A 15,831-nucleotide genomic window follows, 5' to 3' on the forward strand; every position below is an offset into this window, starting at 1 on the left:
CGGACCGGTTCCCGCTCGCTGGCTGAGCGAGGCGCGGGAGCGGCGCCGAGGGTTGTGATCCTGTTGCCGGTCCCCGGTCCGGTACGGGGGCAACACTGAGGGTTGCGATCCATTGCCGGACACGGAAAAAGACAAAAAAGACAAAAAAGACAAAAAAAAAAAAAAAAGAATAGTAGTCCACTGCGTATGTATACCACAGTACTGGCTAAAACTTCCTGTACGATGTTGAATAAGAGTGGGGAAAGTGGGCATCCTTCTCTTGTCAGATCTTAGAGGAAAAACCTATAATTTTTGTCCATTCTGTATGATATTAGCTGTGGGTTTGTCATATATGGCCTTTATTATGTCAAGGTACATTCCTTCTATACCTAATTGGATTTTATCAAGTACTTTTTCTACATCTACTGAAATAATTATATGGTTTTTCCTGTTCGTTCTGTTGATGTGATCTATCACATTTATTCATTTGCATATGTTGAACTGTCCTGGGATAAATCCCATTTGATCATGGTGAATAATCTTTTTAATGTGTTGTTGGATTCTTTTTGTTAGTATTTTGTTGAGGATCTCCACATGTGTGTTCATTAGGGATGCTTGTCTGTAGTTTTCTTTTTTGTTGTATCTTTTCCCTGTTTTGGTATGAGGTTAATGTTGGCCTCCTAGAATGAGTTTGGAAGTATTCCCTCCTCTTCAATTTTTGGAAGAGTTCGAGAAAAACTGGTATTCTTCTTTAAATCTTTGGTAGAATTTGTTTTGGGATTTTCTTTGTTGGGAGACTTTTTATTACTGCTTCAATCTCATTACTTGTTACTGTTCTTTTTAGCTTCTCTAGTTCTTCATGATTCAACCTTGGTAAGTGGTATGTGTCTAGTAATTCATCCATTTCTTTTAGGTTTTCCAGTTTGTTCACATATAGTTATTTGTAGTACTCTCTTATGATCCTTTGTATTTGTGTGGTATCAGTTGCAATGTCTCCTTTTTCATTTCTGATTTTATTTATTTGAGTCCTCTCCTTTTTTCTTTATTAATCTAGCTAAAGGTTGATTGATTTAGTTTATCTTTTTGAAAATACCACCTCTTTGTTTCATCAATCTTTTGTATTGTTTATTTAGTTTCTAATTCATTTATTTCTGCTCTGATCTTTATTATTTCTCTTCTTCTACTGATTTTGGGTCTGGTTTGTTCTTGTTTTTCAAGTTCTTTGAGGTGTAATGTTTGGTTTTTTGAAGGCATCTTTTTTGATGCAGGCATTTATTGCTATTAACTTCCCTCTGAGAACTACTTTTGCTGTATCCCGTATGTTCTGGTATGTTATATTTTCAATTTCATTTGTCTCCAGGATTTTTTAAATTTCCTTTTTGATTTCTTCTTTGACCCATTCGTTGTTCTGGAGCACTTTGCTTCATTTTTGTGTATTTGTATATTTTCTAGTGTCTCTTTTGTTGTTGATTTCTAGTTTTATTCCATTGTAGTTCGACAACATAGTTTATATGATTTCAATTTTTAAAAAATTTGTTGAGACTTGTTTTGTGACCTAACATATGGTCTATTATAGAAAATGGTGCATGTGCTGCTGAGAAGAATGTGCATTCTGCAGCTGTTGGATGAAATGTTCTGTATATGTCCATTAGGTCCAATCAGTCTAGAGTAGAGATAGATTCTGATGTTTCCTGGTCAATTTTCTGTCTGGATGATCTGTCCTTTGCTGAATGTGTGATGTGAAAGTCCCCAACTATTATTGTGCTGAAGTCTATTTCTCTTGTTAGGTGAAATAGTAATTGCTTTATATAACTTGGTGTTCCAGCATTGAGTGAGCATATATTTAGAATTGTTATATCCTCTTGTTGAAGCAATCCCTTTGTCATTATATAATGACCTTCCTTATCTTACTTTCCTTGGCATGAAGTGTATTTTATGTGATGTTTAAATATAGATACTCCTGCTCTTTTTTTATTTCCATTTGCATAAAAAATATCTTTTTCCATCCCTTCACTTTTAGTCAATGAGTGTCTTAATAAGTGAAGTGAATTTCTTATAGGCATCATATTTTTGAGCCACTCTGTGTTGTTATTTATTTATTTATTTTTGGCTGCTGGCTGGTATGGGGATTCAAGCCCTTGACCTTGGTGTTATCAACACTGCACTCTAACTGAGCTAACTGCCAGCCCTATTCTGTGTCTTTTAATTGGAGGCATTTAATCTGTTCACACTTAGAGTTATTACTGATATATAGGGATTTGTTACTGCTATTTTGTTACCTTTTTTCTGGGTGTTTTATTGATCTTTTTTTTTCTTTTTTCTGATCTTACCATTTTCCTTTGTGATTGAGTGGTTTTCTCTAGCAATGAATTTTGATTTCTTGCTATTTACTTTTAGTATGTCTCATAAGTTTTTGTGTTATGGTTACCATGAGGCTTACAAAAGACATGGTATGGTTATAACAGATTATTTTAGACTAATAACAGCTTAACTTTGATATCTAAGAAAAAAATAAAAAAATAAAACCAACTCTATGCTTTGGTGTCCTTCCCCTCACTTTTTGACATTTTGTTGTTTCAAGTTACATCTTTTAATATTGCTTATCTCTTATATGGTTGTTTTATATGTTATCATATTGTTAGGTTTGTCCTTTAGTCTTCATACTAAGGATGTAAACACTTTTGAATTTTCTATTTTTTATTCTTGTGATTGTATTTGATTGGTTCTGAGGTAGTTAATATAGGGTTTGGGGCAGAAAAATGAAAAATTGAATCGAGTATTATGATGGCATCCAGATCTAAGATACATCCAGATTTCAGAAATGTTAACATTTGAAAAAAATGGGCACCTTAGAATAGTACTCATGCCAGGTTTTACTTGGAGTTTTACAACTCATGGAAAAGAGCTTTTCTCTTTCTTTCCTTTCTCTTCCCCTTCCCTCACATTTTGTTGTATACGTGCTTGTACACAACCTGAGTCATAGGGAACCTTCAGTGAGTTGCCTGAGGTTATACCAAAAGTTGATAGCTAATTGACTGGAGAGTCTACCAGTTTCTACGTACCTGCCATTCTGTTGCAGGTGTTGTCTGCCTGGATAACACCTTTGTGCTAGGTCAGTGACTCTGTATCAGAGGACTTCCAGAATTCTGCTGTCCTTCTCTGGAGGCATGGAAGATTCTCCACTTTTTGCTTCTGGTCTTGCTTTCAAGCTTTAGCTAGACTTCCCAATGCTCTATACTCAAACCATATCAGGCCATACACTCCTTTCACCTACTTCTGCATATGTGCCTTGTTTCAATTACATCAAATGTCCTTCTCTATTTTCCTGTCTATGTATTTGAATCCAAATTAATTTTCAAGGCCCAGCTCATGTCACATCATCTATGAAACCTTCCTTTTTCTCCCTTGCTCAATTTAGATGTACTAATCTCTCCCTTACCTGTACTCTATAGTGTGTATTTCTGTTACAGCATGTACTGTACACCACCCTATATTATGATCATTAATTTATATATTATATCTTCTGTTAATTTTTAAGCTCCTAGAAGAGAGGAGAAAATAAGATCTCAGTAGATGTTTAGTGAATTGAATTACAGTGGATTAGAAAAAGGCTCTAGTAAGTGTTAGCAGAAGAAGGATTTAGTATGAATCTTGGTTTCATTTTTTAGTACAGAATTATGTGAGTCTTCCATATTGTACCTTTATTGCAGAACAAAGAACTGCATATTTTGTTCTACTGCAGTCTAATGGGAATTCATTTTGTGATGGTTTCAGAATTACCCTTTTATTTGTTCCACCTCTTGAAGCATAACATTTGTCAAGACAGTGCTTGAGTTTGTTGCATGTGCTAATTCATTACTGTTTACAGATAGTATAGAGTATCTGATGTTCAGATTGAAAGGAAAAAATTATACTTCTAGAATCCCATCTGCCTTGCATCAGGATTTAGGACTCAGAACAAAACCTAATTTTATCTGTCTTGCACATTGGCAAAAGGGACCTTTCAAAGAAGAGTTGATTGCTAAAAGTAAGCATCATTGTCGAGAATTTCAGACTGTAAAAATAATGGAGTTTCTTGCAAAAGATTGTTTATAAACATTCTTGATATGGTTTGGGATGAAAACCATCCTGGAAGAAAATGGGAGGATACGGAGCTATTACTAGTTAGTAATTTGCATTAGAGCTACTTAAATGTATATCTGTTAGTCCGTTTCTGTTGCTTATAACAAAATGTACAGAATTGGGTGATTTGTAAGAAAACAAAATTTATTGCTTACAGTTTCTGAGGCTGAGAAGTCCAAAGTCCAAAGAACACATCAGGTGGTGGCAGCAGTGACCCAGGGTTCTCACATTGCAAGATGGTGGAAGCAGAGAAAGAGAGAGAGAGCTCTTCATGCAATCTCCTTTTTAAGTCCTCAGCACCATGCCCCTGACCACCATTATTAATCCATTTACTATGGCATGGTCCTACAATCTAGCACCTCTTCGAGGCCCCACCTTTCAATGACCGTAATAGGATTTCCCACCCTCAACAGTTACAGTGGGAATTAAGCTTCAGTGAGGTTGGGAGTGGGGGGGCATCCAATCTACAGCAGTACTTTTCTGAGTACAGATTGTAGATGGCCTATCTGAAGGTTAGGGTACCAGATAGATACGATCTGACACTGTAAAAGCTTTTCTAAATCTCCTACTAGATTCTACTTTGAGCACATGGCAGTTGTTCAATACGAGTCTTGAAAGAATAACTGCATAAATCGTAGCCTCTCTAGCCTGTTCCCTCATCTGTACCATCAGGGTTTTATATCCACCTTGGGGGACTGTTGTTAAGACCAGAGAAACTGCATATAAAGTGCCTTGTGCAGTGCCTGGCAAATACTAGGTGCCAGCAGATGATATCTAGTTAATCATTTACTGCACTTTCCCCGTTTTCATATTGGTGGTGGCAGTCAGTTGATTGCCATGGAAGAGACTTTATCTTTCTGGTTGATGTTTCCTTTCTATTTTTGTTTGTGCTCTATTTTTGCCTCTCATTTTATTTTGAGGGAAACGTGAGAATAGAGGCATTTTCTCTTTTAAGCAGTTTATTTGTCGTGGCTCTGTAGTGCGTGGGCAAAGTGGTGTGTGTGCAGCATGTTCAGAACTCGTATTCTTCTATTGTACATGAACAGAAACCTGAGAGAGAGGATAAAAGGACACAAGAGAGTGTTACTGTGAGATAAAGCTCAAGGGTTGGAATGATTGCTGTTATACTCCATAATCTGAAGTAAAAATGTTTTCTTTTTTTTTTCTTTTTCTTTTTGTCTTTTTTCCTGACCGGCAACGGATCGCAACCCTCAGTGTCGCGCCCCTACCGGACCGGGACTGGCAACGGGATCGCAACCATCGGTGTTGCGCCTGCCCCTCGCTCAGCCAGTGAGCGGCCGGTCTGTATGTGGGATCCGAACCCTCGGCGGGAGCGTCGCCGCGCTCCCAAGCGGCGCACTGTAGCAGTGCGCCACTGGGCCTGCCCCTAAAAATGTTTTCTATAAAATGGGGATGCATATAGATACCAATTTACTTGACTTTTTTAAGCGATCATTTTCCCCATAGGAGTCACTAATAAACTCAGTAGAATTTAAACCCCTGGAATGGTAATTTATGCTCAAATCTTGGAGGCAGACTCTCAGAAAATCAGAATGTAAATGGTCACTTCCTCCGACCCAGCTATATGCCTGATTGTCCCCTCTAGCGTCCTCACCACAGAGCTGTGTGGCCTTTGTTTGAACATGACTAGTGATAGGAAGGGGCTTCTCTCCCTTCCATGGCAGTTATTTCATCTGCAGATAGTTTTGACTTTTAGAACAAAATGCTTCTTCACGTGTAATCCTTATAGCTTTCTCTTGCTTTCTGTTTGCCTTCTGTCTCTCTTTGAGGGGAAAAACCAATGAGCCAACCTACCAACTGAAGGGAGTACCTGATCACATACGTTTGGGAAACACTGCATACATAACCCGTACCCAAGGAGTCTCAATGGGCACATGTGTATTCTCTGGGAAATATCGCAGCATGTTTAACCCCTAATATTTCACAAACTTATTTGATTGTGTACTTTTGTTTTTCCCCAGAACATCCATTCAAGAACAGCTTAGAACAGTATCTGGTGTATAGTAGGTACTCAAGAAATATTTGTTAAAAAAAGTGAATGAATGCAAAATAAATCTTTTTAAAGTGAACCCTGTACCATGGTGACACATATTTTGCATTTCTGTGAGTGACACAACCAAAATGGAGCAACTGATTAGAAGGGTTTACCTTTCTTCTCTCTGTGAACCATCCTAAATATATTATTTCCGCCCCTTTTAAGATTTTAAAAAATTATCTTTGAATTCTGAGCTGTAGCCTCATTTGCACAACTACCTTTTATATTGTTGAAGAAATATTAGTGATGTGTTTGCAATTTATGGTCAAGACAATAAGAGCTTGACTCTTTTGCCTCCTGGTCATATGTATGGAATGAATGAATTGGCAAGCATTTTTCTTGTCTTTTGTTTTCACTTTGTGCCTGATTGTGTTTGATTGTACGAACACATGGTTTTTCAGCAGAGCTCTTAAATGAAGATCTGCTCCATCAGGCTGTTTTTAAGACTGTTTGTCAGATCACCTATTGAGTTACAGCCCTTTATTTGGCTTCTCAACCAGCTCTTTTTTGGGCTTAGCGACTAGTCCACAGTAAAGAGAATGCAAGCCTTTTATTTGTGAGTGATTGAACTTTCCACGTGGGGCAGCTTGATGAGCTTCCCATCAAATGTGAATCTGGTCAACAAGGAACAGGCTGTAATGTGGACTTGTTCCAGCCTTGGTGATCCAAGCTTTTTATTTCTCATGCTCTGGAGTAAGAAAGTTTAAAGGGTCAGCAAGAGGAACATTATAAATCACATTTGTTCAGTCTTTTATATTTCAGGAAGAAATCTGTGTAGAAATTCAAGGGGATCAGACACAAAGCTGGGTGTAACTTAGTTTCACAACATTCTCCGAAGTCAGTATTCTTTGTTTCTCTTTGTTTTCAGCAACAATCTCGCCTTAGGCTTTGCGTCTGCTCAGTGATAACTCTGCCTGTTTTGCCTTTCTGTGTTATCTTCTCTTCCTTTGGTCTGTTTCCACCCAGAACTTGATCATTTCTTAAAGTAGTAACATCTCTTTTAATTATTATTTCATCCTTTTTCTTTAGTGTGGAAATGTTATTTTTTGCACAATCGTGGGAGGCATTTTAGAACAAAATTTTTATTAGCGTGTTTTTCATATATATCTGGATTTCACATGTTGGTGGGTCTCAAAGAATGTAAGGGATCTTAGAAAGCACTTCTAAAATGATGATTTGATCATCACACATTGTATGCATGTATTGAAATATAACTCTGCAGCCCCCCCCGCCCCCCAAAAGAAAAAAAACATTACAGATCAGCTCAGGGGCCCAGCTAACACTAGGCCCTGGTCCTCTCACTCCTAGCCCACGGCCTTTTATTTTATGCCCTGAGACTTCTTTTATTACATGAGTGTTTCAATTGTAGAGTAAATGGACATAGTTTCTATAGCTATGCAAGAGTCCGAATGGTATGGGAGGGATCAAGTTGCACATATTAGTACTTCCCGATCTGCCATCTGACATAACATTCATCAATGGATCTCGATAGTTATTCCTACGGATCAAAGCAGGGGAGAAATTTGGGTCTCTTATTTACATCTAATGCTCTCATTTAAAATGTAGAACATTTTAAGAACACAATGAAGAACACATTTTGGCTGTTTTTGCAAGCTCCTGAGGGCAAAGGGAATTCTAGTCCTTTTTTCATTAACTCTTCCTCCATGTCTCCATACCTAAAAATGTCAGTGTGTGACATGTTTGTGGCTGTTATAGACACATTCTTTTATCTGAAGAAACATGTAGCATTAAAAGAATAATTGCAAATGTAAACGTGTGTGCCTTGGCCTGGGAAATACCTACTAGGAGTCTATATATATATATGTAGACATTTTTAAGAATTGATTTTTATGTCCTGACAGATTGCACATTAATAATGGCATGTATCTTATGGAAATAAATGCGTCAATTACTCGATTTATGTTTCACATCTGGGGGGAGGGTCATTCTGTAACAGATACCCTATTGCACTGTCTAGTGTGGACCCATCGAGAGCTTGTTTTTAAATTCCCTTTAGAAAGATTGGCCTTGATAAACCATATCCGTGGTTTATGGTATGATTTGAGGAGCACGAAGAAGGGTAATGTGTCATTGGCTTGACCCCACCAGAGATCAGGACCTTGAAGACACTTTGTATCAGAAAACAGGTAGAAAATATGGCTCCAGTAAGAGATGTGGAACTACAGGCATTAAAACCAATAATCCAGAATAACCTAGATTGATGACCCATTTTCTTTTAAAAAGTTACCCTTGTTCAAGGACCAGAGGCAGGTAGTGGACTTTGATTTGGGGCCCCTGTAGAGTTCACTAGAACTGAACATCACAAGTTAGCACTTAAGCTCTGGGATAACTAAAATATATTGAACAATGCATGAATGTTATTTCATTTGTGATGATAAAATATGAGTTAATATGCTACTGTTTATTGAACACCTACTATGACGCTAGGTATTTCACATTTAGGTGGCACAGCACCTTGTAAGGTAGATATTATTATGCCCAGAATGTAGATGAGGAAACTGAGGCTCAGAGAGGCTAAGTAACTTATCCATGTGTATACAGCCAGTAAATGCAACAAGCAGGGATTGGAGTCAAGGTCTGTCTGACTCCGAAGCCCACATGGTTAACCAGTGCACTGTACTCTCTCTCAGACTCTTTTCCTGACTTATAATAATACCTTCCTCAGTGTTGTTTTAAGGATCCAATAAGATTAAGAGATCCGAAAAGCACCCTGTAATTGCTAATAAAGCTTTGGAGAATGAAAGGCACTATCAGAAGTAGAAGACAATCTGCTACACTGTCTCCACATGACTGTCCACCCTTCAAATGAATCCAGATATCCTGAGTTTGCAGTTTTACCCTTGGTTTTCTGGTGAGTGGGAGTAGATTACATTGAGGACATAGATTCTCAGAAGTAGGTCACCGGTCCTACTTACCCAGTGATATTTCCAAGAGCATGATTTTTTTGCCATGTAGCTGAGAGGAGGAAAGAGGAACAGATCGGCATTGCTTCTTTGCACACTTATCTGCGGGATCCCCAGAGTTCTTTTTGGCACAACGAGACATCGTGTATGTTTCTAGCCAAACTTTAACGTGTATTTTGTTTCTCCTCTTCTTGTGTGTCATAGGAAATGAGCTGCTTCTCAGTGTAAAGGACATCAGTCGTTTCTTAATGCAAGACATCGCCTTCTTGTCTGGTAAGCAAACTTCCTCATGTGTTTAGTCCAGATAAATGTATGAATCAATTAGCAAAGTTTGTTTGGTACTTATTATATAAATAGCTCTGTATATATTAGTTTGAGAAGCACTATTTTAATGAACACTTGTATGTTGTGTACCTAGTTGATAAGCAAATGGGCATTTAGAGAAAATAATTAGAGTTTTAAAACGTGTTTAGACATATGATTAAAATCAGCCTCACCATGTTTGCCCATGTGACCATCAGACAAGTCTTCAGAAACCCATGATGGGTGAAAGTAGAATATGTGTCCTAGGTGGGTGTAGGCTGGGTGAGAGGGTGGCAGCTGAGGCAGCTTCTTTGAGACTTTCTCCTCCACCATAGCTCTGATTACTCAAATGTTTATTGGAAATGCTGGCAAGTTGCTCTGATCAAGCAGCATGTAGTAAATGTCTTTTTCTTTTTAGGATTTCATTTACATGTGATGAAGAAAGTTTAATTTCCTCAAATATGTATATGCATTTGTATATAATTTTTAAAAATTGTGGTAAAATACACATAACAAAAAATTTACCATCTTAAAAATGGTGAACATTTTCAAGAGTACAGTTTAGTGGCATTAAGTTTATAAATATTTTTGTGTAATCATCACGCCGTTCATCTCCAGAGGGCTTCATCTTGCAAAATTGAAACTCTGTACCCACTAAACAGTAACTCCCCATTCCGTTCCTTCCTCGGCCCAGCCCCTGGCAGCCACTATTTTACTTTCTGTCTCTATGAATTTGACTATTCTAGGTACCTGATATAAGTGGAATCATACAATATTTATCTTTTTGGGACTGACTTATTTCACTTGGCATAATGTCCTCAAGGTTCACCCATGTAGTAGCATGGTCCAGAGCTTCCTTTCTTTTTAAGGCTGAATAATATTCCACTGTATGTGTATATACCACACTTTATCAATTCGTCCATCTGGACACTTGGGTGACTTCTACCTTTTGGCTATATGAATAATGCTACTAAATAGTATTGTATATTTTTAGAGACATAGCTATGGTGAACCACCCCTCTTCTTTTGTTTCTGGTCAGATTCTAGGGGAAGTTTTGCTTATAAACAAGGAAGTTACTTTCAGATATTAGAATAATTTGAACTACACTATTAAACGTATTTATTATATTAAACAAATAAAGACAAATTTAATCTTATTGGATTAAGTATATGCATTGTTTTTATGAAAATGAGTGCTGTTTAGGTGTTGAGAGTACAAAAACCTATCTTATTCCTTTGAAGCTGTTTAATTATTTCTCCTAAAATGACACTACATGCTCAGTTTACTAAGCAAACATTTATATAGGTGATCCTAATTGGACACTTCAATCTGCCCTCTTTTTAATGATTATAATTAGTGGTAACTGTGAATTAGTGGTGGCATAATGTGGTTTTGTGTATTATTTTGTAAACAGCATAAGTGTGTGACATATTGTCTTAGTAAATTTAGATGTATGCTAGGTTCACTTTTTTTTCTATTTTTTTTAATTGCAGCATAATTCATTATACATATTTTTGGGGTACAGTGTTGACTATCATTATTTGTGTACAATATATGATGATCAAATCATTATTATTAGCATATTCATTATTACAAATTGTAATTATTCTTTGTGTCCCTTACCCAATTTCTCCCTAATCCTCATCCACTTCTATAGTGGATTGAATTATGTCCCCCTAAAACTATTGAATCTCGAATTGTGTCCCCCAAGTTTTATGTATTAGAAACTTGGCCCCCACTGTGACTGTTAAGAGGGTGGGAAATCCTATTATGGTAATTGAAAGGTGGAGCCTTGAAGAGGTGATTGGATTGTAGGATCATGCAGTAGTGAATGGATTAAAAATGGTGGTCAGGGGTGTGGTTGTGAGGGCTTTAAAAGAAGAGGAGAGTCTGTCTCTCTCTCTCTTTCTGCGCTCTCTGCTTCCACCATCTTGCAATGTGAGACCCCTGGGTCACTGTCACCACCACCAGATGGACTTTGGACTTCCCAGCCTCAGAAACTGTAAGCAATAAATGTCCTTTTTCTTTATAAATTACCCAGTCTCAGGTATTCTGTTACAGCAACACAAAACGGACTAATATACCTTCCCCTTTCCCATCTCTAGTAACCACAGATTTGTTCTCTCCTTCTGAAAGTTCAGTGTATTTTTGTGGACTTTCCTTCCTCCCTCCCTTCCTTCCTTCCTTCCTTCCTTCCTTCCTTCCTTCCTTCCTTCCTTCCTTCCTTCCTTCCTTCCTTTTCTCCCTCCCTTCCTTCCTTCCTTCCTTCCTTCCTTCCTTCCTTCCTTCCTTCCTTCCTTCCTTCCTTCCTTCCTTTTCTCCCTCCCTTCCTTCCTTCCTTCCTTCCTTCCTTCCTTCCTTCCTTCCTTCCTTCCTTCCTTCCTTCCTTCCTTTTAGGGCATGCTGTATTTCTCTTTCTGTGCCTGTCTTATTTCGCTTACCATAATGTTCTCCAAGCTCATCCATTGGCAGTGAAGGGCAGAATTTCATTCTTTTTTATGGCTGAGTAGTATTCCGTTGTGTATATACCACATTTTCCTTATCCAGTTGTCCGTCGATGGCCATTTAGGTTGGTTCCATATTTTGGCTATTGTAAATAGAGCTGCTGTAAACATGGGAGTACAGGTGTCCCTTTGACATGATGATTTCCATCCCTTTGGATATACACTCAGCAGTGAGATTGCTGGATCATATGGTAGTTCTATCTGTCGTTGTTTGAGAAACCTCCATATTATTTTCCATAATGACTGTGCTAATTTGCAGTCCCACAAGCAGTGTAGAAGAGTTCCCCTTTCCCTGCATCCTTGCCAGCATTTGTTGTTTTTGGTCTTTTTAATATTGGCCTCTAAGTGGGGTGAGATGATATCTCAGTGTGGTTTTGATTTGCATTTCCCTGATGATTAGTGATGTTGAGCATTTTTTCATGTGTCTGTTGGCCATTTGTATGTCTTCCTTTGAAAAATGACTATTCATCTCCTCTGCCCTTTTTAAAGCAGGTTACTTGTTTTTTTTTTAGTGTCAAGTTGTTTGAGTTCTTTCTGTGTTCTGGATATTAATCCCTTGTTGGAGGTGTAGTTTGCAAACATTTTCTCCCATTCTGTAGGTTGTCTTTTTGCTCTGTTGATTGTTTCCTTTGCTGTGCAGAAGCTTTTTGGTTGGCTATAATCCTATTTGTTTAATTTTTCTATTGTTGCTCATACTTTTGGGGTTTTATTCATAAAGTCTTTGCCAAGTCCTACTACCTGAAGTGTTTCTCCTATGTTTTCTTTTAGTAGTTTTATGATTTTGGTTATTATACTTAAGTCTTTAATCCATTTTGAGCTGATTTTGGTAATGTTGAGAGGTGCAGTTTCATTCTTCTGCATATGAATGTCCAATTTTCCAAGCACCATTTACTGAAGAGGTGGTCATTTCCCCAATGTATGTTCTTGTTGCCTTTCTCAAAGATCAGTTGGCTATAAGTCTGTGGGCTGATTTCTGGGTTCTCTGTTCTGTTCCATTGGCCCAAGTGTCTGTTTTTATGCCAGTACCATGCTGTTTTCATCACTGTAGTTTTGTAATATAATCTGAAGTCAGGTAGTGTTATGCCTCCAGCTTTATTTTTTTGCTCAGGATTGTTTTGGCTATTCAGGGTCTTTTGTTGCTCCATATGAATGTTAGGATTGTTTTTTCTATTTCTGTGAAGAATATCATTGGTATTTTGATGGGGTTTGTATTGAATCTGTAGGTCTCTTTGGGTAGTATGGACATTTTCACAATGTTAATTCTTCTAATCCAAGAGTATAGAATGTCTTTCCACCTTTTTGTGTCCTCTTTAATTTCCTTAAGTAGTGTTTTATAGTTCTCATTGTAGAGGTCTTTTGCCTCCTTGGTTAAATTAATTCCTAAGTATTTTATTTTTTTGGTGATTATTGTAAATGTCCTTGCTTTCTTGATTTCTTTTTCTGCTAGTTCATTATTGGAATATAAAAACATTACTGAGTTTTGTATGTTGATTTTGTATCCTGTGACATTACTGAAATTGTTTATCAGCCCTAAGAGTTTTTTTGTAGAGTCTTTAGGTTTTTCTATATATAGGGTCATGTCATCTGGAAACAGAGAGTTTGACCTTGTCTATTCTAATCTGGATGCCCTTTATGTCTTTCTCTTGCCTGATTGCTCTGGCTAGTACTTCTGATACAATATTAAATGGGAGTGGTGAGAGTAGGCATCCTTATTTTGTTCCTGTTCTTAAGGGAAAAGCTTTCAGTTTTTCTCCATTCATGATGATATTGGCTATTAGTTTGTCATATATGGCTTTTATTGTGTTGAGATTCTTTCCTTCTACACCTTAATTTGCTGAGAGTCTTTATCATGAAGGGATGTTGAATGCTTTTCTGCATGTATTGAGATAATCATATGGTTTTTGTCCTGGATTTTGTTGATATGGGGTATCACATTTATTGACTTGTGTATGTTGAAACATCCCTGCATCCCTGGGATGAATCCCACTTGATCACGGTGTATAATTTTTTTGATGTGTTGTTGTATTCTGCTTGCTAATATTTTTTGAAATTTTTACATCTATTATAGTGGCCTTCTTTGTCTCTTTTTATGGTTTTTGGTTTAAAGTCTATTTTATCCAATATAAGAATAGTTACTCCTGCTCGTTTTTGTTTTACATTTGTGTGATACATCTTTTTCCATCCTTTCACTTTCAGTCTGTGTATCTTTGCAGGTGAGGTGAGTTTGCAGGTGAGGTGAGTCTCTTGAAGACAGCATGTATTTGGTTCTAGCCTTCTATTCAATCAGTGAGTCTGTCTCTTTTGAATGGGAAGTTTAATCCATTTACATTTCATCACCCATTTGGGTGGACGTCTTCATTCTCACTGGTTATCTTCACCCTGCTCTTTAATTCAAGGATATCATGTAGTGAAGATTAATCATCATTTGATTTCACAATTTGGACTAGCTTGATTCAAAAGACAATTTGACAATTAGGACTGTCTCTCAAGTTTCACTTGTAAGGCTTACAGCAAATCATTATTTGATCTTTTCCCACATGCACTAAAGAATGTGTATTCTGCTTTTGTTGGTTGGAGTTCTATAATGTCAATTAGGTCATGTTGGTTGAGGGTGTTGTTTAGGTATATAATATCCTTGAAAATTTTTGTCTACTTGTTCTATAAATTATTGAGAAATGAGTGATGAAATTTCTGGCTAAAATTGTGAATTTATCTATTTCTCTTTGCAGCTATATCTGTTTTTTCTTCATGTCTTTTGAAGCTCTATTATTAGGTGTGTAAGCATTTAGGATTATGTCCCCTTGCTGAATTGATCTCTTTATCATTATCAAATGACCTTCTCAATATCTAATGATGTTCTTGGCTCTGAAATCTACTTTATTTAATATTAGACAGCTTCATTTTGACTAGTATTAATGTGGATATGGTATATCCATTTTCATGCTTTTGCTTTTAATGCATTTGTACATTTGTATTTAAAGTGTGTTTCTTGTAGGTAGTGTATAGTTGTGTATTCTTTTATCCATTTTTATGATCTGACTTTTAATTGCAGTGTCTAGATCATTTATATTTGATGTGATTATTCATAGGGTTGGGTTTAAATCTAGTACTTCCTATTCATTTTTTATTTGTCTCATTTATTTTTTTCCCCTCCATTTCTGCCTTGTTTAGGATTGTTTTTATCATTCCATTCTATTTTATTTGCCATTGTCATATTTTTACTGCACATTGAATTTTTAAAAATATCTTTTTATTTTTTATATCTTTATTCACTTATATTCAGCCAAATAAGAATCACAACTAAACCTTTCAAAAATTTCTATTAGCAAGCTAAATCAAAGGATGCCCTGCAACTTTCCTCCTAAAATAATTATTCAAATTTCATTTATCACTTAGTAATTATTGAGTACCTACTCTGTGAGCAGGTGTTAGGCCAGCAGCAGATTGGGACCTTAAACAGGTATGAGGCTCATCTCTGCCCTTAGGTGGCTTTCTTTCTCAATGTTTCTTATACTCCAAGCTGCATAGAGGGCTATTGAGCTAAATGGAGAGACAGGTGGAAAGATGAGAGTTTACCCCAGAATGAAAGCCCAGGGCTGGTCCAATCAGTCCCCACCAAGAACCCCAATGACAGTTATCCTTGTGGAAATAGGCTCAGGGCAGTCTTGCCTAAGAGCCCCTGGACCCATGCTACTCTGGGGTTAGGGATGCCCACCTGGTCAAGGTAATGTTTGACATAGCTGTTCCAAGTTCATGGCATTGAGGGTATGGGAGGGGCCTGCCTCAACCTCATACCCCCACGTAGACCTCACACCCCCAGTGGGGCCGCACATTGAATTTTAACCCACAGAAAATTTGTGGCTTTTTTTTTTTGCATTAATAAAATTCCTATGCCATTGTTGCTATTATTGCTTTTGTTGTTTCTTCCACAAATACATTAGG

General features: G+C 37.2%; 1 protein-coding gene across 3 annotated transcripts in view; it reads left to right on the forward strand.

Annotated features, from left to right (window-relative positions):
• MCF2 (MCF.2 cell line derived transforming sequence) overlaps positions 1-15,831 on the forward strand; it is a 98,037-nt gene that overhangs the window by 18,928 nt on the left and 63,278 nt on the right. For 2 of the 3 annotated variants that reach the window (XM_008584382.1, XM_008584384.1), the window contains exon 2: positions 9,286-9,354. In XM_008584382.1, the coding sequence (XP_008582604.1) occupies positions 9,286-9,354 (69 nt within the window). Of the gene's footprint in view, positions 1-9,285; positions 9,355-15,831 lie in introns of those variants that run through there. The other variant, XM_008584378.1, reaches the window with a different exon arrangement.

This window comes from Galeopterus variegatus, unplaced genomic scaffold, assembly GCF_000696425.1.
Source record: "Galeopterus variegatus unplaced genomic scaffold, G_variegatus-3.0.2 Scaffold3252, whole genome shotgun sequence".
Taxonomy (NCBI): Eukaryota; Metazoa; Chordata; class Mammalia; order Dermoptera; family Cynocephalidae; genus Galeopterus; species Galeopterus variegatus.